General features: G+C 38.4%; 1 protein-coding gene across 2 annotated transcripts in view; it reads right to left on the bottom strand.

Annotated features, from left to right (window-relative positions):
* KIF16B (kinesin family member 16B) overlaps positions 1-23791 on the bottom strand; it is a 385768-nt gene that overhangs the window by 347529 nt on the left and 14448 nt on the right. For both annotated transcript variants that reach the window (XM_006894757.1, XM_006894756.1), the window contains exons 4-11: positions 21288-21385; positions 20334-20443; positions 19877-20019; positions 16927-17095; positions 16616-16747; positions 13815-13990; positions 8065-8130; positions 778-837 (exon numbers count right to left, since the gene is read on the bottom strand). In XM_006894757.1, coding sequence (XP_006894819.1) covers positions 778-837; positions 8065-8130; positions 13815-13990; positions 16616-16747; positions 16927-17095; positions 19877-20019; positions 20334-20443; positions 21288-21385 — 954 coding nt within the window. The remainder of the gene's footprint in view (positions 1-777; positions 838-8064; positions 8131-13814; positions 13991-16615; positions 16748-16926; positions 17096-19876; positions 20020-20333; positions 20444-21287; positions 21386-23791) is intronic.

Here is a 23791-nt window from a genome sequence, read left to right on the forward strand (position 1 = left end):
TGTCTGACATACTTTGGACATGTTGTAAGGAGAGACAGGACTTTAGAGAGGGACACCATGCTGGGTAGAGTGGAGGGACAGCGCAGGAGGGGAAGACCCTCTACGAGGTGGATTGATTCAGTGACTGGGGTACTCAGGATGGGTTTGTCAGAAGCAATGAGACTGGCACAGGATAGAGCACGGTTTAGGGCTGTTGTACATAGGGTCGCTATGAGTCGTAAATGACTCGACGGCACATAACAACAACAAACAACATGACTGACTACCTTTCACAATGAAGCTGAAAGAGATGCAATCACTGTGTCACCCTCAAGACACAAAGAGAAACTTCTAAAAGAAAATTCTAATTTGGAAATTCTCAAAAATTAGCCATGCTATGCAAGGAAACCTTGAAAAGTAATACATGGAACTCTTGTCTTTACTTATTGTATAGCTTTTATTCTGTATTTAACAGAAGCAGAAAGGCATACTAGTATTGGAGTTTTAATATCTGCTGAGTCAAAAATGATGAAACTCCAACAATTGAAAGCAAATATGTCCAAGATCAACATGACCTTTTTGTGCTACAATAGACACAGTAATAATCTAAGAGCTCCTATTCTCTTTCATTCATACTCATACTAAAAGCCCTACCACATCCCATTACCAAAGTCACCAACCAGCTCCAATAGTCTTACCTTAAGCAAAGAATACAATAGCCATGTTTGAACAGATGGAAAAAATGATTTACTTATTTAAACCATCAGAGGAGAAAAAGAAACCTTTTATAGTTCTTACTTTCAAGATATTTTGGGTTTCATTCCATTTATTTGTCCATTCCTTGGTCAACTCTTGAACCTAAAAGGAAAAATATGTACATATGATTGCTCCATAAAAATTATATCTTTTTTCTAATAAATTTGCAAACCCTTATACCTTATGGAAGAATGTTCTCTATTTCTTTTTAGTAGACTTGAAAGAATCATTACCAAATACACAGCAAGACAAGTTATCCTCACTCTGTATTTTATAGCAGATCACACAAAGGAACAAGATACAAAATTGTCAAGTTGCCGAGGGTCTTAGACATCATTTTCACAGTGCAGGTAAGTAAAGGAGTAGTGTATTAGAAAGTATGCTTACAAATTGAAAGGTCAGCAGTTTGAATCTACCAGCTGCCGCCTGAAAAAGAGACAGTCTCCCCTTCTAAATATTTACAGCCTTGGAAATGCTACAGAGGGTTGAGTCTTGCCTCAACAATAATGAGTTTTGGGGTCTATTTAAGTAAAAGCTTTTTTCCTTGGTCAAAATTCAAACTCACTGCCATCAAGTTAGAACTGACTCATAGCAGGCCCTGAACCAGGTTTCTCAGGCTGTAAATCACCCAGGGGTGCACTTGTCTCTCTTGAAGTGCCTGACAGATTGAAAACTGTAGAGAGTTAGGTCCTTTGGGTTAGCTCCCAGTGGTTTATGCCAGCATAACTATCAATCAAAATTACAAGTTCAAGGATAACAACAGCCATTAAATTAATTAGTCTATCCATTCATTTGTTGACATGCACTTGGGCTGTTTTCCTCTTTTCACTACTATGAACAATGCACATACCTGTATCACACAATGGAATATTACACAGCACTGAAGAACAAAGAACTTGCAAAACATGAAGTCAGGAAGAAATTATACTGAGTGAAATATCTCAGTCACAAAAGAACAAATACTGCATAAGATCGCTATTATAGAAATAGGACGAACTGAGGTGAGGTGTGGGAGGAGAACAGGAAAAGAATGGGTAGATAACAAACACTACACTAGTGAAGGGGAAGGGAAGGACTATAGAGAGGAATAGATGATTAGACATCATATGGTGTGAATTAACACTCTGGAACAAGTAGTGCATGATAAAGTGAACAGGGGGAAATATAAAGGAGGAGGGAATGTATAAAATGTGTATCAGTCAATAATGAAAACCTAACCTTTCTGTAAATTTTCACTAAAATCACAATCTTTTAAAAAAGAAACTCATCTTCCTCACTATACTACAAACCAAAAAAAATCCAATGTCACTGAGTGGATTCTGACTCATAACAATTCTGCTCTGGGGTCCAAAGGCTATCACATTTACAGGAAGAGAATACCTTATCTTTCCCTCTCAGAGCAGCTGTTAGGTTCAAACTGCTGGCCTTTCAGTTAGTCACTCAATACATACTGTAGCACCAGGCCTCTAACTATACCATAAACAAACAAAGCAAAATAACCACCAAACTCACTGCCAGTGAGCTGATGCCAGCTCACAGCCACCCTCAGATGAACTGATGCCAGCTCACAGTCACCCTTATGGTGAGTTTATGCCAGCTCACAGTCACCCCAGGTGAGCTGATGCCAACTCACAGCCACCCTCAGATGTGCTCATACCAGCTCACTGGAACCCTCATAAGCTATTGGCAGCTCACAGTCACCCACAGGTGAGCTGATGCCAGCTCACAGCCACCTCAGGTGAGCTGATGCCAACTCACAGCCACCTCAGGTGAGCTGATGCCAACTCACAGCCACCTCGGGTGAGCTGATGCCAGCTCACAGCCACCCTCAGAAGCACGGATACCAGCTCACTGGAACCCTCAGAAGCTATTGCCAGCTCACAGTCACCCTCAGGTGAGCTGATGCAGCTCACAGCCACTCTCCACTACATTTTTGAGACTAAATCCTAATGGGAGAAGACTGTCCATCTTTCTCCTCAGAGATGCTGGGAGATTTGAATCTCAGGAATGTAAACATAATATAAACACACTATGAACGATGCTACCAGAGCTCCTTAACTATAGGTTCAAAGAAACCCTCATTTCTCTTTCTTTGTACTTAGACACTGTGCTGGTTAAATCACCTTAGGTGGTACAGCTTTGTTTTAAGAGATAATTAACATTTGTAACTAACCAATAAAATTTACAAATCTCACTCATTTTTAATAAGGTGGTTCTGTAATTCAATGTTGTAATAAAAGCAAAATTTTTTACAAAACAATTTTCTTTCCAGTCAGCTGTAACCTGGGAGTAAAAGTGTTCCCAATTCTGGATCACAGAACAACTGAAAATTGTTTCTCAAAGATAGCAGAACTGTTTGGATAGTTTCTTAAAACTTTTTCAATGATCCACCCCAGTAGCATAATGGTTAAACACTGGATTGAAGCCTATGTAGGCAGTTTTACAGAGAACATAAGGCCTAGTGATGTGATCCCATAAAGGTTGCAGCCCAAGAAACCCTGAAGGCATCTGCTGTCACACAAGGTGACTATCTCAATTCAACTCACTGTGTCCAGTTGGAACCAAGTCATAGCTGACTCTCCAGCTGGCCTCCAGAGCCTGTAAATCTCCCAAGATGAAACTGTCCATCTTTCTCCTGCAAAGCAGCTGGTTAAGTCAAACTACCCACCTTTAGTTTGGCAGTGCAATACCCTCCCTACCAGATCACAAGAGCTCTCCGGGTCGCTGTCAGTGAGCACCAATTCAAAGCCACATCATAAGTAATTAATTAAGAAAGAAGCAAAGAGAGCTAAGAAAGTTTAAAAGAGAAGAAAGCTGAAAAAAGATAGTGGGTATTAAGTCAGACTGCTAACTAAAAAGGCCAGACGTTTGAATTCACCAGTCAATCCCAATCTCCCCCTGTAAACATCTGTAGTGAACTCCTCTGCTAATTGTTTTAATTTGGGGCAGTTCAAATCCACCAATAGCTCTGTGGGAGGAAAAGGGACAGATTCCTGCTGTTACAACTCATAGAACCTTAAATCTGATAGAGCATTGCTGTGAGCGTACAGTAACAAGATGACAGTGAATTTGAATTTTGAGCTTTTGGAAATGTGAAGAGTTGCGGTGAGATGGAATCAACTTGATGGTGGTATTCTATTTGAAGAGAAAAGGAGAAGTCCTGGCGACGCAGTGGTCACACTGAAGGCTGCTAACTGAAAGGTCTGTTCCTTACCTCTACCAGAGCCCATGACATAGCAACAACTCTAAAGCACAGTGACCCCTCAGGACAGACTAGAATGGCCCTCAGGTGTTCCAAAGCAGCTATCTTTATGAAGACCTCTGGTGCAGAAGTGAAAGCACATGTCTGCTGAATCAAAGGCTGATTGTCCGAACCCACTGCATTTCCATGGGATAGAGGCAGGCGGCCTGCTTTTTTTTTTTTTTTTTTAATGTTTATACAATTTATTTTTTTACAAATATACTACAAAACCCCTAAGGTTTGCTACGTTAGGGAATGACTGAATGAAACACAATGCATAGGACCTTTGTAAGCAAATCAATATAAAATAAAAATTAAAACAAAAAGGTTTACCATCTTAGATACTCCATGAGGCACTTGCACTTGTACTACTATGAACTGGAATCAACTCTATAGCAGTGGATGGGGTTTGAACTTGCCATTTCCTTCTCCTGCAGAGTGGCTAGTTAGCAGCCAGTGCACAACACTGTGCCACCACTGATGTCCGCATAAAGGCTCAAGCCTCAGACACCCACAGGTGTGCTATATGGTGGCTGAGAGTCAGAATGAACTCAACGCCAACAGGTTTCTGGTTTTGAGAATTTTTAAAAGGCAGAGAAAGAAAATCCATCCATTTCAAATCTCACTTTTTAAAATAATGATTCTGATTTTACTAAATATTGAAAGAATCTACTATTTCCTTGGTGAAAAGCCAAAGAAATTAGACTGAAACACTTTCCAACTTAATCTGTTTGTATTTCATGATATGAAAGAATGCAGCCACTGCACCACACAGTTCTTCATTTCATCACCCTCACAGAACTCTAATAAGAAATCATTTGTTGCGTTGTTTTCATATTTCACTGTTATTTGAGTGGAAGTTTACAGAGCTAATTCACCTTCTATTCAACAATTCATCTATATCATGCTCCATGACAAATGATTTTTCCATTTCACTAGACTCTCCTCACTATAACAACACTCTCTGTACTTTCTCAGTGTTTCTATTTATGCTTCTTTCCTATTTCTTCCTGCCTCCTGACCTTTATCCTCAGTAAATACTGCCATTCTGATCCTGTGCCGCTGATCGACCCAAGGATTGTGCCAGTCCTGCAAGGTGGGTCTGTTTTCTGGCTGGGAAGTGTGAGATTAGGTGTAGGTATGAAAGGGATGACTAAGGGACACAGTCTTGGGGGGTTCCATCAGTCTTTCTCAAACACACCTGATCTTTTTCATAATTGTGGGCTTGGGCCACACTCCCTCTTCCTCTCAGGAATCTTCCATTGTAATCTCTTACACAGCAGCAACAGCAGAGGCTGGCATCATCTAATTGTTCTGGCCTCAGGGTCATAAAAGCTAATGTTCACATGATCCACTAGTGCTTTGGACTAATAGTTTCTGAGTTTCCTCACTCTGCTGTTCTCTGGATACAAAGAAGCCAACAGAAGTACCTTAGATGCATCTAAGCTTTTAAGATTCCCCAGGCAAGAAGCTGCACCGCAATCCCAGAGGTGCCTGGTTCAAATCCACCAGATGCTCTGCTGGAGAAGATTCCCCAAAGGAGGATGAAGAAAATTGTCTACATAGACTATGCTGAGTCAATTGATCTTGATGTCTCCCACGACTATGGTCTTAAGCTCATGAGGGAAATAATCTTATGATATCTTCCCACACAGAACGGGCAAAGACTGGTGTGCTAAATTTATTAGTTTACGCTACTGAGTTAATATATAGATTCTCACTGACAGTCTATTAGAAAATATGAAAACCTTTAAGAAATGATTCTGCCTTTAAGCAATAGACATGTTCTCACTGAATAAATTAAGTCACTCACTCTCTTCCAAACTCAAATAATTCTAACTGCTAAAAATTACAAATATGCTATGGATTTATTTCAACAATGAATTTAAATCAAATCACTTTCATTTATAACAATATTAGTAAAAATTATAAATGTTGGGATACAATGGCTATCAGGGTAATGAGATTTATAGTCAAGTAGATGGTAAGCAGCTAATAAGGGTCTGCAATATATTACATAAAACTAGAAAATATTCAGTACAAGATAAGCACTCATTTCTATCACAGCATGTATAATATGTTCAAATTAAAATGTTTATTAGTTTCAATTAACTTGCTAGGTGGTCCAAAAACTATTTAAAAACAATTTAAGACTATACTGAGATATTTAATAGCACTCAAAATTAAAATTTCAAGCACTAAATACAAAATTTTACGAGAAATATAAGGATTAAAAGACTAATTTCATTAGCGCTATTAGCAGCGTAATTATTGAAGGAAGTGTCAACAAGTTCCTAATTATAGCCTAACTCTATCCTTAATAGTTTACATTTGTAAGAGATTTTACCAACAGAATTTTTTTTTTCCCCTCTGTGGTGTCAAAATTTATTGTTCACAACAAGAAAAAAAAAAGGGGGGGGGAAGCTCTGGTGCCCTAGTGGCAAGAAGCTGCACCTCAATCCTGAAGGGATATGGTTTGAGTCCATCAGATGCTCTGCTGGAGAAGGAGAGGCAATCTCCTTCTGTACACAACAAGGAAAAAAAAACTGTAAAAAAAAGTTTACTGTTCAAAACGTCTTTCCTAGCCATTGACTGTTTATTTTGTACTTATGTATTATTCATTGTAGCAAGGAAATAGGATTAGGGTGGATGGAATACAAGCCCCACTCTAGTAACATAGCTCATGGGAACTCAATGCTAGCTCTCTTTTTGGGATACCCACTATCCTGGGACACTGGGACACAGCAGTTAACTGCACCACCCACCAGCTTCTGCAACACTGGCCTGCATCCCCTACAGACTTGTGAGAGCTTCCCCTGACACGGATGGAGTCTCTGTGAGCCCTTCCAACAAGACAGCGAACCCAAGGACCATAGAGGAGTGGGGGAGCTGGATGAAGGAGGGACAGCTGATATTAGAAATCATGGAGTCATACAGCAGATCAAACAAATGGGACAATGGTGACTTTCCACTTCTTATAACTGGTCTGCTACTAATGATAGCAGAACAAATTGTGAATGCATTCTTGTACTGTTTTAACTATTCAATATGGTAAACAAAATCAACTCCAAAAATTGTTCTTAATGTCTCCTTTCTTTTCACAGAGGCCTTTAAAAAAAAAAACACTAGTTTTCAAAAATCACCAATGCTCAAACACTGGCATTAGTCCCCACATCTCTAGAGCTCTGCTCTGCTCAGGTTCATCACGCCACTCTCCCTCCCAGCTTCACTTGTCATTCAGTTTAAGAGAATCTAAGCATCTGACCTCCTAGTGCTGCACTTCTCCTGGGAAATGTAATAAAAGGATGACACAAAGTGCACCACAGTGACTGGTAATCTACAGGAAGCCCTCTAGTTAAAGGCATGTTCAACATGGACCCAGGACACCTGTCTGCTCAGGTAACCTAGTCTCCCTGCTTTGCCAGGACAAGTATATGGACTGCAGTTGTAGTCAGCCATTCTATCACACACAAATCCCACTTAAGTCATGTATAATGTGATCTGATACATAAAATCAACACATACAATGGAAGAAACAATCAAACAAACAAAAAAAAGCCAAGGTAGGGGCAGGGAGATCACTAAAGAATGCCAGTCTCAACTAAGAGCACTAAACAATATATACTCAAAATAATTGTTTTAGTTATTTACTATTGCTGTAAAAGAAATGCCACAAGTGGGTGGCTGTACTGAACAAATTCATTTTCTCACAGTTTAGAAGGACAGAAAGTTTTAATTACGGCCCTCTAGGGAAAGACCATGTTCTTCTGTCTTTCTACTCTTAAGGAAGGGATCTGTCTCGTCTCAGCTTCTAGCCTTAGATTCCTTAATCAAATGGCTTTTATCTATTTCCCCTCCTCTGTACTTGCTTTCTTGCTTAATCTGCTCTTTCATATTATAGAAGAGACATAAAGGCAAACCCTACACTAATATCGCCTCATCAACCTAACAAAGATACCCTATTTCCAAAAGAGATTATATTCTTTGATGGATAGAGGTGAGATACCAGGTATTCTAAAGGGACATAATTCAATATATAACAAAGGTTATTATTTTAAAAAAATAATGGGTCCAAAAACATCACTTACTCTAGCTTCATTCTGCTGAAGTTTTTCCTCCATACTTAAAGCTGTAGGGGAGTCTAAGAGGGCAATCTAAAATTTAAAACAAAAAAAACCACAACAGATCACCAATTAGTAAATAACAAAAACTTAAAGATTTTTCCCCACGAATATAGTATATTATCACATAAATATTATATTATTTACATTTTCAAATCATGTCTACATTTATTCAAAATGATGGCATTCCACTTAACCTGCATATATAAAATAAATCCACAAAGAAAAACATATAATTTAGATTTCAGCAATATTAAAAATTTTCTTAACCCCTAGAGTTCCTGAAGAAATAATGTGCTGAAGGCCAAAACTCAAAAGGTCAAAAAAGAAAAAAAGGTGAGTCCTAGTCAATTACACACTTTTGAGATTTATCCGTGGATACACACAAATGAAATGCATTCATTTTCAAGTTTCATATGTGCTGAGTTTTCCCCCAAGATATACAATGGAGTGAAAAAGTCAATTTAAAACTCAAAAAGATGCTTGTATATGACCAGAATAATCAGAAGTTTATAAATCAAATTGTAAAGGCTTGGCATTCAGTCACTGAAAAACGTGGAGTTCAGTTTTACCCTGACACACATGGAGTATGAACACTGAAACAGGAAGCAAGTGGTGAGCACCACATACCTACCCCTCAGCCTAAGGACTGAAATACTAGGAGTGCTTCTGAAGCCTCTGTATCCTTCCCTCCTCAGTTACTACCTTCTTTGTTTCATTCTTTTTAACAATTCCATAGTGCTCCACTGTATGGCTATTCTTACGTATTCAGTTACCTAGAGTACTAAATTAAGACCACTTTTGTTATATGCCATTAAGTCCACCAGAACTCACAGCAACCCTATGAATAGCAGGTATGAACCTTACCCTACCCTCCAAAATGCTCATGATCACCCACATGCTCAATCCCATTGCTCCAGTCACTCTGCCAATTCATCTCTTTAAGGGTCTTCCTCTCTTTCACTGATCCTCTACTTTTCCCAGCAAAGCACCTTTTGGCAAGGCCTGGCCCTCCTGACAACATGCCTAAAGTATCTGAGGCAAAGTTTCACCATCTTTGATTCTAAGGAGCACCGTTGTACTTCCTCAAGACAGATTTGTTTTTCTGACAATCCATGGGATATTCAGTACTCTTTGCTAACATCAAAATTCAAAGACATTTTCTTCTGTCATCCTGATTCACTGTCGAACTTTCACATGCACACAAAGCAAATGAAAATACCATAGCTTACATTCAGCATACCTTAGTCTTTAAACTGATAGCATTGCTTTTTAGCACTTTGGAGAGGTCCTTGGCAGTAGATTTCCCCAAAACATCTTTTAATTTCTTGAGTGTGACTATACTACCATGGCTATTAACTGTAGATCCATGAAAATGAAATTACAGGCACTTTCATTTTTTTTCTATTATGATTAAAATAATAGCTTTCTCTAATAATTTGTTTCCCAGCACTGATACAGTTTAATTCAAAAAGGCTAATCCTTCCTTCTTTTCTTGTTCACAAAACTTAATAAAAAGTTAAATGCAAAGAGTTAAACCTAAAATTTTCCAAATACCTTCTCTCACATATAATACTCAAGGAACCTAACAAACTACCTTTAAATGTTTAAATATTTAAAAATATTGTAAAAAGAGATTATAAACCAGGCATATAACAACAATGATTATTTTATTTCTTGTTATAAGCTGCATGTTGTTGTTATGTGCCATCAAGTCGACTACAACTGAACAATGACTCTGAACCTAGCCCCATTCTTTGCCAACTTCACTATCTCTGGCACACCATCACCCATTGCCACAGTCAAAGTGTCAATCCATCTCATCCAGGGTCTTTCTCTTCTGTGCTGGCATGATGTCCTTCCCCAAGGACTGGTTTCCCCTGCAGGCCTAATGATTTCACATCCAATTGGATTATGCATCCTGACAAATTCCACTCACACAGAAAGCTTTACACAAAGAAGTCAAATCCCCTGTAAAGGTGTTTAAAAGTACAAGGAACAACTTTTGTCAACTGCTAACTGTCATCTTCTTAGAGATATCTGTCAGATATATTTCAGGACATAGAAACTTCAAGGAGGTTTTTATGTGGTACATATTTTCACAGGCCAATTCATTTATGGAATATCAAGAGCTTTAAATACAGAACAGTCAGACATGGAAACCAGTACTCTAGTTATGACTTTGCATTAAACAAAAGGGTAGAATTTGAAGGCTTTTTTTAAATGGCACACTTATACCAACTATTCACACAGGTTATGAAAGCAGAAAAAAATGTACCTTTGTTTTATTCTCAATTTCAATCTACATTCGACATTTTAAAAAGTTGTCTTTGACTTTTTCTATCAAAGATGTGCTTTTTTTACAAAAATCTACTGGAACTTAACTATGATTATTCATAACACACATAAGAGTCAAAACAAAAAGAAGCAATGCTGAAGACATGAACAGAAAATTTCAAAGGGTAGCTCAAGAAGGTAAAACAAGGTATTACAATGAAATGTGGGAAGAAAAGAGCTGGCATTAGAAAACCAAAAGGAAATAATATGTTTATCATTTCACAAGTTGAAAGAACTGAAGAACAAATTCAAGCCTTGAATTGCAGCACTTAAAAATTCTATGGGTAAAATACCGAACGATGTAGGAAGTACTAAATAAAAAAGATGGTGCATAGTTACTGCACCAAAAAGAATTGATTAACACTTGAACCATTGCAAAAAGCAGCATGTGAACAAGAACCAAAGGTGTTGAGGGAAAATTTCCAAGCTGCACAGAAGGAACGAATGGAATACCAACTGAGGTATTTCAAGAAACAGATACATCCCTCCATGTGCTTAATAATCTATGTCAAATTTTGAGGACAGCTACCTAATCAACTAACTAGAAGAAATTAATTATCTGCTCCCATTTCAGTACAAGATAATCCAAAAAGTGTGAAAATTATACAATAATATTAATTAATATTGCATACAAGTAAAATCTTGCTGAAGGTTATTCAAAAATGCTCAACCAATCCATTAACAGGGAACTGCCAGAAATTCAAACTGGATTTAGAAGAGTCTGCGCAATAAGAGATATCACTGCTGATGTAAGAAGGACCTAAGTTAAAAGAAGATAATACTAGAAAGATGTATATTTGTTTTAGTAATTATGCAAAGGCAGCTACTATGTGGATCATAATAATTTTGGAAAGTATTGAGAATAATGGGAATCCTAAAACACTTATTTGTGCATATGTGAAATCTATACATAGACCAAGAAGCACTCAGTCCAAATAGAACAAGGGAATACCACACAGCTTAAAATAAAGAAAGGTGTGTGTCAGGACAGTAGCCTTTCTCCATACCTATTCAATCTGTATGCCAAGTAAATCATTTGAAAAGCTGAATTATATGAAGAAAAGTGTGGCATCTAGATTGGAGGAAAATTCATCAAACACCTGCATTAAGCACATGTGCTGAATGAGAAGAGGACTCAAAGTACTTGCTGCAGAAGATTAAACACTATAGCCTTCAATATAGGTAACATGTGAACAACAAGAAAACAAAACTCCTTACCAATGGCTCAAACAGCAACATTATGATAGATGGAGAAAAGAATGATGGAGAATGTCATTTATTTCATTTTACTTGGATCCACAATCAACAGCCATATATAAGCAGCAGTAGAAAGATCAAAAGATGTTGTGTTTGGGGGGAAATCTGTTGTCAAGGACCTCTCCAAAGTGCTAAAGAGTATTGATGCCAGTTTAAAAAATCGTATTAGAGGTAAGTCATAATGCACACCCATGTTTATTGCTACTTGTTCACAACAGCAAAGAGTTGCAAACAACCCAAGTGCCCATCAACAAATGAATGGATAGAGAAGTGCTGGTACAGTCACACAATGGAATATTACACTGCATTGAAAAACAAGGAACTCATGAAATATTATACAAAATGTATGACCTTGGAAGACATTATGCTGAGTGAAATATCTAAGTCACAAAAGGTCAAATACTGCATAGTGCCACTGTTGTAGAATGGGACTTATATCAGGGTTGGGGTGAGACTGAGAAAAATTGGAGGAATTATGTAACTGCATTGAAAAAGATGAGGGAGAGAACTGTTTAAAAGGGATATATGATTGGGTATTATGGTCATGACAAGAGTCCAGAATGAAGGTTACATAGTGGAGTGTACTCAGTGCAGGGGTGGGGGAGGTAGGGGGGTGAATTGTATACCAATGAAAGAATTTTTCTTTTACTTTTCAAAGAGATGAGAGAATTAGGGCGAGAGGTGGACAGGGAGAAAAATGCAACAATGAATGAATGGAAATCCAAAATCTCTGTAAACATTCATTAAAATTAATAAAATTTTTAAAAATTATAAAAAATATTTAAGTCATAATATGTTTCAATTCCTTTGTATAAAAATATGAAACTTGGAAAATAACGAAGGATGACAGAAGAACTGATGCCTTTGAGTTGTAGCTGGCAAAGTATACCAACTATCCCATGGACTGCCAAAAGAATAAAACAAATCTATCCTGTGCTAAGTCCAACTACAGTGCTCCTTAGAGATAAGGATGGTGAAACTTGGTCTCACGTACGTTAGGCATGTTGTTAGGAGTCACCACGTCTAAGAAAAAAGACATTGTTCCAAGGGAAAGGTACGGAATCAGTGAGAGGAAGTCCCTCAAACAGATGACCTGGCCCAGTGACCGCACCAATGAGATCAAGCATATGGGGGATCACGAGGCTATTGCAGGAGAGGGTAAAGCTCACACCTGTTGCTCACAGGTTCTATATGAATAGTGGTGGCAGCTTATTGATCAGGAGTTACGAAACCAACTCAAAGGCACATGGTTCAAATCCACCAGCTGTTCCTTGAGAGAAGAATGGGCAATCTTATCCTGTGTGATTTACTGTCTCTGAAAACCCACTGGAGGGTCAGCAATAGATCGGTTCCAACTTTACACAACAGAACATAACAGCAACACTCATCAAAGAATTGAACTACACAGCTTATAAATAAGTTCACTACGTAAAGCATAAAAAGGAAAGGCTGCTTCTCTTGAATCTCAAGAGGTATAATACCTAACTTGCCACTAAATTGCCATAATCACTTCTATAATGAAATGGAAATTTAGGAAGATGTTCAAACAAATCTTTCACTCTGTTAAAACACATTTTCAAGTCCTCAAATGCATGAGGAGAATTTTAAATATTACTTAGAGCACCTCAATGTATTTCCAGTAATGGAGATTATGCTACTAATTTCCTTACAAGCTAAAACTCCATCCATAATTGATAAGTATTAGATAATTAATCATTCTAAGTTTAATGGATAAACTCTTACACCACAGTACATAAGAAATGTAGCGGGGGGAGGGGAGAGGGGGATGTGCGGGGAGAAGGGTGCAACAATGAATGAACGGAATTCCAAAATCTCTGTAGATGTTCATTGAAATGAAAAATAAACTAAATTAAATTAAAAAAAAAAGAAAGAAATGCACTGGCCAGTGAGGCGCAGACATCAAGGAGAGACTGCTAGCACATGCAAGCTCTACTTAGCACTTACTTGGTATCTAGTGTACTTCTGTTTACATTTGTTTATTAATTACTCAAATTAATACTATAAGTGAAAAAACTGCTTCATTATAATGTAGAAATAGATGCTGTTACTCTAAATATTATCCACAAATCTCAGGAGGGAAAAAAAAAAATAAAACACACAACCTGATTGCCTTGAGCAAGTAACATTTTCAGTCTGACTATTTCAGCTCGGAGCTCCCGGATGAGTTTGACATTGGCGTCCTCATTAATGGTAGGCTTGTTGATGATGTTTTTGGCTCTATTTGCATAGCGAAGTGTACTTAGGGTTTCTCCGTAACTAATATCAGCAGGTGAAATGGCTGTGAAGAATGTATTCAAAGATTAATTTATCTAGCTTCTGTGTTTCATTTAACAAAAGCTGGTTTGTCATTTAAAAGGACAGACTAAATTTTTATTGCTATCGTAATAAATACAAAAAGTTTTCCAAGATTTAGAGGAAAGAGTGGTCACTATATCATTTTGCTTTTCTTAAATCTTCTAGAATGAGCCATCTAAGCAATTCTAGAATGATGCATCAGACACCTCACTATAGTAAAGAGCATGCTTTTTGTTAAATATAAAGATTTCAACACCGTTTGTACTTACCAAAACTAAAGCAAATAAAGAAGCCAAAACAAATACAAAACCCCTCACAAAACCACTGTTCTCAACAATCTAAAATCATAACACCCTTGATGGGGGTTCCCATTGATCTTTCTCCCACAGAGCAGTTGGCTGGTTCACACCTCTGACTTTACAGTTAGACGACCTATACATTCTACACACTATGCCACCAGTGCATTCAAACATTTCTTCAGTGTCTGACAAAGTCTACTGTCTTTGTAAACACCCAAAGGAGAAAAAGCCTAGTGACAAGAAGCTGCACAGCAATCCCAAAGAAGCACAGTTCGAATTCACCAGCTGCTCCATGGGAGAAGGATAGGCAATCTCCTTCCATGTGGTTAAGTGCCTCTGAAAACCCGCCAGATGGTCAGCTATGTGTTGGTTCCAATCTGATGGTACACAACAAACAATATATATAACATATATAACATTTTTATTGTGATTTGATTAAAAGTTTACAGAGCACATTGGTTTCTAATCAATAATTCATACATGCATGGCATATTTCATGACACTAACTATAATCCCCACACTCTAAAAGCACTTTTCCTCTGTCTCCCACTTGCAGTCATCATTCTTTCCTATCCTTCCTGCTGTCTTTACTTAATCCCTGTATAAATGCTGCCTTTTTGATCCTGTATGGTAGCTTGTTCTAAGGAGTGTAGTTCTCCCTGGTATTATGGATCATCTTAGAATCCTAGAATACTGATCATCTTGTTCGACCAGAAACTGAGTCCCAGGGGTGAGCTCAGCTCCAGGCTTGATGGCACAGTCTCAGAGTCTCTTAAAATCTTTATCTGACCAGTAAGTTTATTGTGCTTTTTGGTTTTTTTAATAATTTCTACTTTTGTTCCCTTCCCCCCCCCCTCTCTGTCAGGGGTCTTTTATGATCCCTTTTAGAGAAGTCAATAGGGACAGCAGAACACCACCTGGTTCTTCTGGCCTCAGCGTCATGGAGACAGAAGTTCACGTTGTCCATCAGTCTTTTAAAGTAGTCTTTGACTTTCTTCACTCTTTGCTACAAAAGAGATGAGTCCAATAAGTGGACCTTGGATGTCCACTTTCAAGTTTTTAAGATCACAGTTGCTATTCACAGCTATGAAGTAGGATGAAGAACAGTGTCTTTATAGACTATGTTCTTTGTGGATTTTGCTCTATGTTCATTGACCTGGATGTCCTCCAAGGCTATGGTCCTGGGCTCTAAGACACAGTGACTCATTCTCTCAAGCTGTCTGACTGTGGGTTAGGAAGTTTTCTTGATTTTTCTCCCTGTTTGCTCTATTATATAAGAATGGTAATTTTTGATGCATCAGTTTATTAATTAATTCGCTTCCTCTCTACAGTTTTAGTTAATACTATCCCTCATTTCTATACAAAACTTAAAGATTTAGGTGCTTATACAATTGCATCAGAGTGTTTATCCCAGGGTAGTTCCTTCACTTCCATAGTTAATGCATGGGGATGGTACAAGGCAGAGGAAAAAACAGTACAAGGAGAACAGAAGAGAAAGAGAGGAGGGGATTAGGACAGAAAGTACTTTCTGAGTTCTCCTCAAAACTTATCTCCTTTTTTTGCAAGTTTTCAGTATGCTGCTCTTTTCAGAACTACTTTGAGCCTTATTTTTTTGTTTGTTTAGTTTGGAATTAACAAACTAATTTACTGCTTTAAACAGAGAAAAAAGGGTGTTGTTTTTACTTTGAATCGCTATAATGAGTTACAGTAATGGTCTCAAACATAGCAAACACCATGGAAATAGTACAAGACTAGACACTATTTCCTGTTGTACATAAGATTGTCCTAAGTTAGAGCGAACTCAAATGCATCATGTGTTGACCCATTTAAAAGCTTCTATCTTGTAGTTCTATGGAGCCCAAAGGGCTTCATGCATGATAACCACAAGGTCGACAGTTTAAATGTACTCCTCAGGAAAAAGATGGGAAGTCTCCTCTTGTAAAGATTCACAGCCTCGGAAATCTGATGGAGGGCTGATATAAGTGGGAATCAATTCAATGGCAGTCAATTTTTGGGTGGAGGGAAGTTATCTTGTACTTTCAGCAAAGGAAACCAAGGAACACTGTACATGCTATTACAGTTTCCATAACCAAGAATACAAGAATTGGGATAGGAAAGGAGGGGGGGAAGGCAGTTAACAACACACTACAGTCTGCTCTATATCAGGTGGGTTTTTTTCAAGAGTGAAAACCAGTATTATTATTTTTTTTATTTATTTAAGCTAAGCCTAGTGAGCCCTTTTGATGTAAATATATACAGGTAATTCACACAAAGCACCAAATGTTGATAAAAAAAGTCAAAATTCTTACTGGCAATCATGATTGTTTTAGAGTTTCCTCCAAGGCTATCCTTCAACAACCAAGTTAACACGGAATCTCTATAAGGCACAAAGACTTGTTTCTTCTTTACAAGAGGATTTGCTGCATCCTGAGATAAGTCAGCTATAGGAAGGAAGAAAAATAAGGGAGGAGGAGACAATTATTAAAATTGGGGGGGTTTACCCCTTTAACACTGGTTCTAGAAATCCTGAGGATATAATCTCCACTTATTATACAAGCATTAAACTTCACAATACAGTACCACTTGGAATAAAAAGAGGGAGCAGACAGTATACACCCACCTAAGGCAGAAATGACGTTTCCAAGAGTCACGAGGGATTTGTTAATGTTACCCCCTTCCTTTAGTCGAACTCCAGTGGCACCTGTGGCATCGGCTCGCTCACTTCCAGCAAGATCGACTAAGTGAATCTTACTCACAGTTTCACACGGCATTTCAGAATCAAATTTGGCCTGTGGTAAAATATAAAAGCAAAATTAAAGGTTACAAAGGTTCTGATGTTGCTTATGATGCAAATTTTAATTATTTTCTCCTCCTCACTGGGACCTCTCGAGATAGCTTTTCTTGTTTGTTTTTCATGTCCCTGTTTCATCATCCCTTATACTGATTACAAAACTTTCAAACTTAAATTCACTACTTCAGCAGTCTACCTGTGACTCAGAAGAACTGCTCTATCATGCAAATCAGTCATTTTCAACAAAAGCTAACTGTGTCTGGCTGTGGCAGAACACAGAACAGACAGTTGGCACTGAGGGGCACTCCATAAAGAACAGTGTAAGAAAGCTATCAGTCCTGCTGCCAGACAGCACCCCACACCCAGTGTAGGCAAGGGATGACAAACAGCGACAATCAGCCAAGAGATCTGTCGACTCTGATTCAATGGTAACACACTGTGTCTCACAAATTGTTTTAAAAGTCTGAATGGAAATCCAAAATCTCTGTAAATGTTCATTAAAATGAATAAAATTAAAAAAATAAAGTCTATATCCCATTCCAAAAAAGGTGACCTGACAGAGTGCGGAAATTATAGAACAGTATCATTAATATCACATGTAATCAAGATTCTACTGAAAATTATCCTAAAATGACTGGAGCAACACATCAACAGAAAACTGCCAGATGTGCAGGCTGGCTTCAGAAGAGGTCATTGTACTAGGGGTATTATAGCTAATGTTAGACGGATCTTGGTAGAAAGCAGAGTAACAGAGCAATGTCTCTCTGTGCTTTATTGACTGTGCAAAGGCTTCTGACTGTGTGGATCACAACAAACTGTGGCTGACTCTGAGAAGAACAAGAATCCCAGAAAATGTCATTATGCTTATGCGAAACCTATACTTGAACCAAGAGGCAGTCATCAGAACAGAGCAAGGATACACTGCATGGTTCAAAAATGGGAAGGGGGTCTGTCAAAGATGTGTCCTATCTCCATACTTTTTCAATCTGTAGGCAGAACAGATCATCCAGGACACTGAGCCATACGAGGAGGAATGTGGCATCAGGATTGGTGGAAGATTCATCAACAACCTGCATTATGCAGATGACACAACCTACTTGCTGAAACTGAAGAGGACTTGAAGTGCTTGCTGCAGAAAGTCAAGGACTGCAGCCTTCAATATGGATTCAAGCTCAACATCCAGAAAACAAAGATTCTCACCACTAGGCCAATTGGCAGCATCAGTATGGATGGTAAAGAGACTGAGATCGTTAACAAGTTTTAATTTACTTGGCTCCACAGTCAACACTCTTGGCACCAGCAGCCAGGAAATCAAGAGATGAACTGCATGGGAAAGTCAGCTGTCAGGGACCTCTCAAGAGTGCTGAAGAGCAATGACATCAGGATGGAGACTAAGGTGCACCTGATCCAGGCTTTAGTCTTTGCTATTGCATGCTATGCATTGGAGAGCTAGACAGTGACTAGGGATGACAGAAAGAGAACTGATGCCTTTGAGCTGTGGTGCTGGAGAAGAGTGTTGAATATACCATGGACTGCTAGGAGTACAAACAAGTTTGTCCTGGAGAGGGTGAAGCCGGGCTGCTCCTTGGAGGTATGAATTCCGAAGCTTTGTGTGACATACTTTGGGCATGTTGCAAAGATGGACCAGTCCTTGAAGAGGGATATCATGTTTGGGAGAGTGGAGCGACAGTGCAGGAGAAGAAGACCCTCAATGAGATGGATCGATTCAGTGATTGGGGTAATGGGGTTAGGTGTGTTGGAGAAAATGAGGTTGGCACAGGATAGAGCAGGGTTTAGGGCTCTTGTACATAGGGTCACTATGAATCACAAGCGATTCAGTGGCACATAACAACAACATCATCTTGAGTACTATAATCTTTACTTCTGAATTATATCAAAATTTTACTTTCCCCAGGGCTTTTAACTTACATATTACAGTCTGGCCTAAAATGCCAAACAGAAATACAAAATTCAGATACAAATGTAAACCTCTTAAGATATAGGCATTTATAACTAAGAAGAAGAAAAACTAGTCAAACTGCAGTAAATCAAAAACAAAGAGACACAGAGTTTAACAGGCACTCTTCTGAGTGACACACAGAGAATCTTCCATTTACTTTGCTCTCTGATTCCTCTTGCCAATAAAACACTACTTTTTTTGCCAGGAGGTGACATGTATTTCACATGTTTAATCAATGACACAGATTAAGACTGCATATGTGTAAGCTCTGAACAGATTCTAAATTTCTTTCTTTGCCTTTACCAGTTCTACTTCCTTCCCCTCAGCAATCTCCACACACATTCATCATACTCTCCACTTCTTGATTATAATGAATTCCTGTATTAGCACTTAAAAATGTTCACTCTCTTTTAATATCATTTTAATAATTGTAATCACCATTTTGTGCTGAGCCCCATGAAGTGAAGAAGTGACACGTTGAGTTACTAACCTTGGCCTCCAGCAGTCTCACTGAAATCTATCATTTCCCATAGAGTTTGCAACAATGAAAACTGTAGCTTAATTTAAACACAGAACACATTTATTGATGTCTAGAATAGTTTTAAGCCTACTAAAAATTTCCCAAGGGTACAAATCAAGACATTTCAGATTATTATGAGTGTAAACTCAGAGAACCTCAGCACAGGGCCCAAATCCAACTTTAACACCACCAGCAGAAAGACGGCCAGTCTCCTCTGCTACCTTTTGTTCAACAACTATCAGCCCTTCACCAGTGCTCATCAACTTGCACAAACCCAGGCATAGTCCAGCTGTCCTCACCTGAGTAAACTTGATGGTGAAGATGGCATGGGACCGGCTGCTGACATCATTCATCCCAGTCACTGCTGTTGTCCGATTGATATTTCCTGCATTCATCAGCTCTTCCACATCACCATAATTCTGAACCAAATGTCTGGATAAATCTGAAAATGCAATTCCATTTAAAAAACAGGAGGAAGGCTCATGTATCTTGTCTGACAATACTAGAAACAAGTTCACAGAGTTCTTAAAGTCAGAGAAAACCTACGGGCAAACCCTGAGAAATCAATGACCACCAGGGAATTCTGTATTCATTAGATGAATACTATGTAGTGACTGCTTATACTGTTTTTTAATATAATGAAAGACTAAAAATTCATTTTCCAATCTTACACTGTGTTACATTTTTTTCCTCTTAAAAGCCTTATTTTCACATAAGTTTCTAACTAGTATGGTGTTAAGAAATATCCACACTTACCCTCAACATAAGGCCCTTCTTTGGGATGCTCACGGACTCTTAAATTGAAGGTTTTGGATGACTTCCGTCTCAGAAGATCTCTTACATGTTCATTATAAATTTCTAAGTAGCTAAAATTTTAAAAATAATTTAATTCAGAAAAAAAAATTTTCACGTACCACTAGCAACAACATTAAAAATAGAATAGACTTTCTGTATATGTGGTACTACGTATGCATACTGTGCTAATTACCTCATTTAAACCCTACAATTTAAACCAAGGGGAGGCAGAGGCTTGTACATTCTAGGTTATAACTATAACCCTCAGTTTATAGGTTACAGGTTAGGTAGCAGGGATTCAGGGTGATTTAAATAATACGTCCAAGGCTATACAATCCAAATAGGGTAAAACAAACATGTAAACCCTACTTGGCCATGGTGGCCAAACCTTACCTACATGGAATTTCAAGGAGGGAAAAAGTCACCAGAGCTATGCAAGCTATCAATTAATTTTATTAATTCTACATGGTTTAAATCCACTAGCTGCTTCATGGGAAAAGGATGGACAATCTCCTCCTCCTGTGGTATTTCCTGCCTTTGAAAATCTATGAGAAGGTCAGCTATGGATCAGTCCCAACTCAACAGTACAAAACACCACCAGCAGCAGCATAAGAAATGATACAGCTCTAATTCAGCTCAAATAACAAAATAAACATATTTGATATACTTAAAAGACAAAAGCTCATTCTATTTCATATAAGCATACCATATTGGAGTTACTGAGCAAGTTGAGATACTTCTATGCCCCAAAAGTCACTGAAAATATAAATGTTTTAGCCTTGATTACTAACTTCCACAGAGACACAAAAGGATAAAAGCAGAATCTTTAGAAAGTTAAAGATCTTATCCAGGTTCTAGTGCCTAAAATGAAGCTAAATAACAGCCTTGGATGCATCACATGGCCACAGGTCCTACCTGACTTCAGTCCGAAAAGAAGCTTCATCCCATCTGGTGGTTTCATTTATCTGACTGAAGAGCCCTTCACAGATCCGAGGTATTAAGCCAGAATCACCCTACAATGGGAAGTTTGAAGTTTACAATTGTCACTCGAAATAAAAGCACCCTATGGCTAAATGTGCAGTTTGCTAGAGTGAACTAGGGTCAACGGGCCTGTATGCCAATTCCAGTTCCGTGACCTCGGGATTCCAAATGCTACTTAATTCCTTCAAAACAGTTCCGAGATCTCTGAAATGACAGTGTGGAGACTTTTGGCTTCTGCATGATGGGGCTTTGACACAGCGCTCTGATGGGCTAGTCCATAGAGAGTAATGCCAGTCACCCAAAATCAGAACTTCACTGGCAGTTCAAATCCACCAGGGATTTTGGGAGAAAGATGAGAAGTCATCTCCCATGTGATTTACAGCCTTGGAAGCCCAACAAAGGGTCAGCTATGGGGTTTAACAGCAACTAGAGGAGGAGAAAAGGCTCTGAAAAGAAAAGATTGTTGGCCATTCATTAGTTCATCCTTGCTTTGCAAGCATATGCTTCCCAAAAAGAGCGAGAAAGCATTGTTAAAAATCAGGCCTCACAAATGACCAACAAAGGTGAAATATACACTGACGGAAAATAAGCACCAATTAAATCCTGTAAGTTCTCACAGCAGTTAGCTATGTTAAAATACAGGTGACAGCACCACATTAAAACATGTACCGTGAGAGACTCTGTAAGATCCAGAAGTTGGAAAGGTCTATCTTGGTTTTCTGAGTCTTACAAATTTTCTGCCTTTCACAGAATACAGTCTTCCCATTTGTTTTGTGAAAAATATTTGAGCTTTCCATCTCCACCACATTACAATGGTTCTGGCTTTAACATGCCCCATCTTTAATGTTCTAATCCCTAACCTAGCATTCCTAGACAAGAAGAATTTAATACATCATACTACTTATACAGTGTGGGCACATTTTGTAACATCCATGCTTCAGTAAGTATTGTCAAACTAATGAACCCCAGAATGTTAAAGTTCAGTTAAAAAGTTTCTATCAGGAAACCAAAACTTAAGATCTTCAACCTGGATCTAATGTTCGCTTCTGAAGTCTCTCCATACATGCACCCAATCTTGACACTAAAATAAAAGCAATATCATCATAGTATTAAGAGAATGTCTGCCTCATGTACTAGTATTACATGAACACCAGGTTTCTATTAACAATCAGTAGGTCTTTTCTTCTTAGTATTTAAAAAAAAAAAAAAAAACAACCCTTAAACATCCTACCTGTACTGAATTATAAGGTTAGAGAAAAACACTTTGAATTTATGAGCACTCTATAAATTTTTTAGAATCTCTGGTGGCCTCCTGTTAAGGAGATGTGCTGCCATCCCAAAGGCAAGCAGTTTGAACCCACCAGCTGCTTGGTGGGAGAAAGATAGGCCATGTCCTCACATGTTAAACTGCCTCCGGAAATCCTCTGGAGGGTCAGCGATGAGTCAGTTTCAACTCAGCGGTACAAAACAACTCTAAATGTTATACATACTAGGAAATTAAATACAAATTCAATTTTTAAAGACAGCTTTGACAAAGCTATAGTAGGAAAGTACAAAGCGAGAAGGAAGATAAAATGAAATATAAAACTCTTGACATTGTCTGTTCAGTTATTTGCTTTTCTCTTGTTTCTCCAAAGAACCTGACAGCATAGTGGTGAAAGTGCTTGGCAGTTAACCTCAGTGTCAACAGTCTGAACCCATCAGCCACTCCATAAAAGAAACATGAAGCGGTCTGCTTCTGTTCAAATGTACAGCCTGGGAAACTCCACGGGGCAGTTCTCCTGTGGCCTGTAGGGTCGCTACGAGTAAGAACCGACTCCACTGATGTGACTATAATTTGTTTTCTTTTTCCTGCCTTGACCATTAAGAAAATAGTATTTACTTACATCTTAGGAGTCACAATCAACAACTGGCAGTGGGTTCGGGTTTAGTTTCAGGTAAAGAAAAAGCTTGGATTTATGAAGGTGGAATTTCTCTGACCAACAGGAAAGTGTCAGGCAACAGAATGAACTCCTCAAGCCTTTCTTTAATCAAGACATAAGGAGAGAGAAAAGCTCTCAACCTGCAGTCCTCATAGCTTTCATTAGAGAAGTTTTATAAGCAAAAATCATTTTTACTAGAGTCTCAAGATTAGTTGATCCCTCTTGTTTCCGAAACCATATCCATAACAGATTCTGAGACAGAAAGAAATTGTTTTTTTCTGAGATGTATCGTATACACATACTTTTTGTTGTTGTTGTTATGTGCCGTCGAGTCGTTTGCGACTCATAGCGACCCTATGTACAACAGCGCTAAACTGTGCTCGATCCTGTGCCAATCTCATTGCCTCTGACACATCCATCCCGAGTACCCCAGTCACTGAATCAATCCACCTCGTAGAAGGTCTTCCCTTCCTGCGCTGTCCCTCTACTCTACCCAGCATGATGTCCCTCTCTAAA

Source organism: Elephantulus edwardii, unplaced genomic scaffold (genome assembly GCF_000299155.1).
Source record: "Elephantulus edwardii isolate Elephantulus edwardi_28Jun2011 unplaced genomic scaffold, EleEdw1.0 scaffold00150, whole genome shotgun sequence".
Classification (NCBI taxonomy): domain Eukaryota; kingdom Metazoa; phylum Chordata; class Mammalia; order Macroscelidea; family Macroscelididae; genus Elephantulus; species Elephantulus edwardii.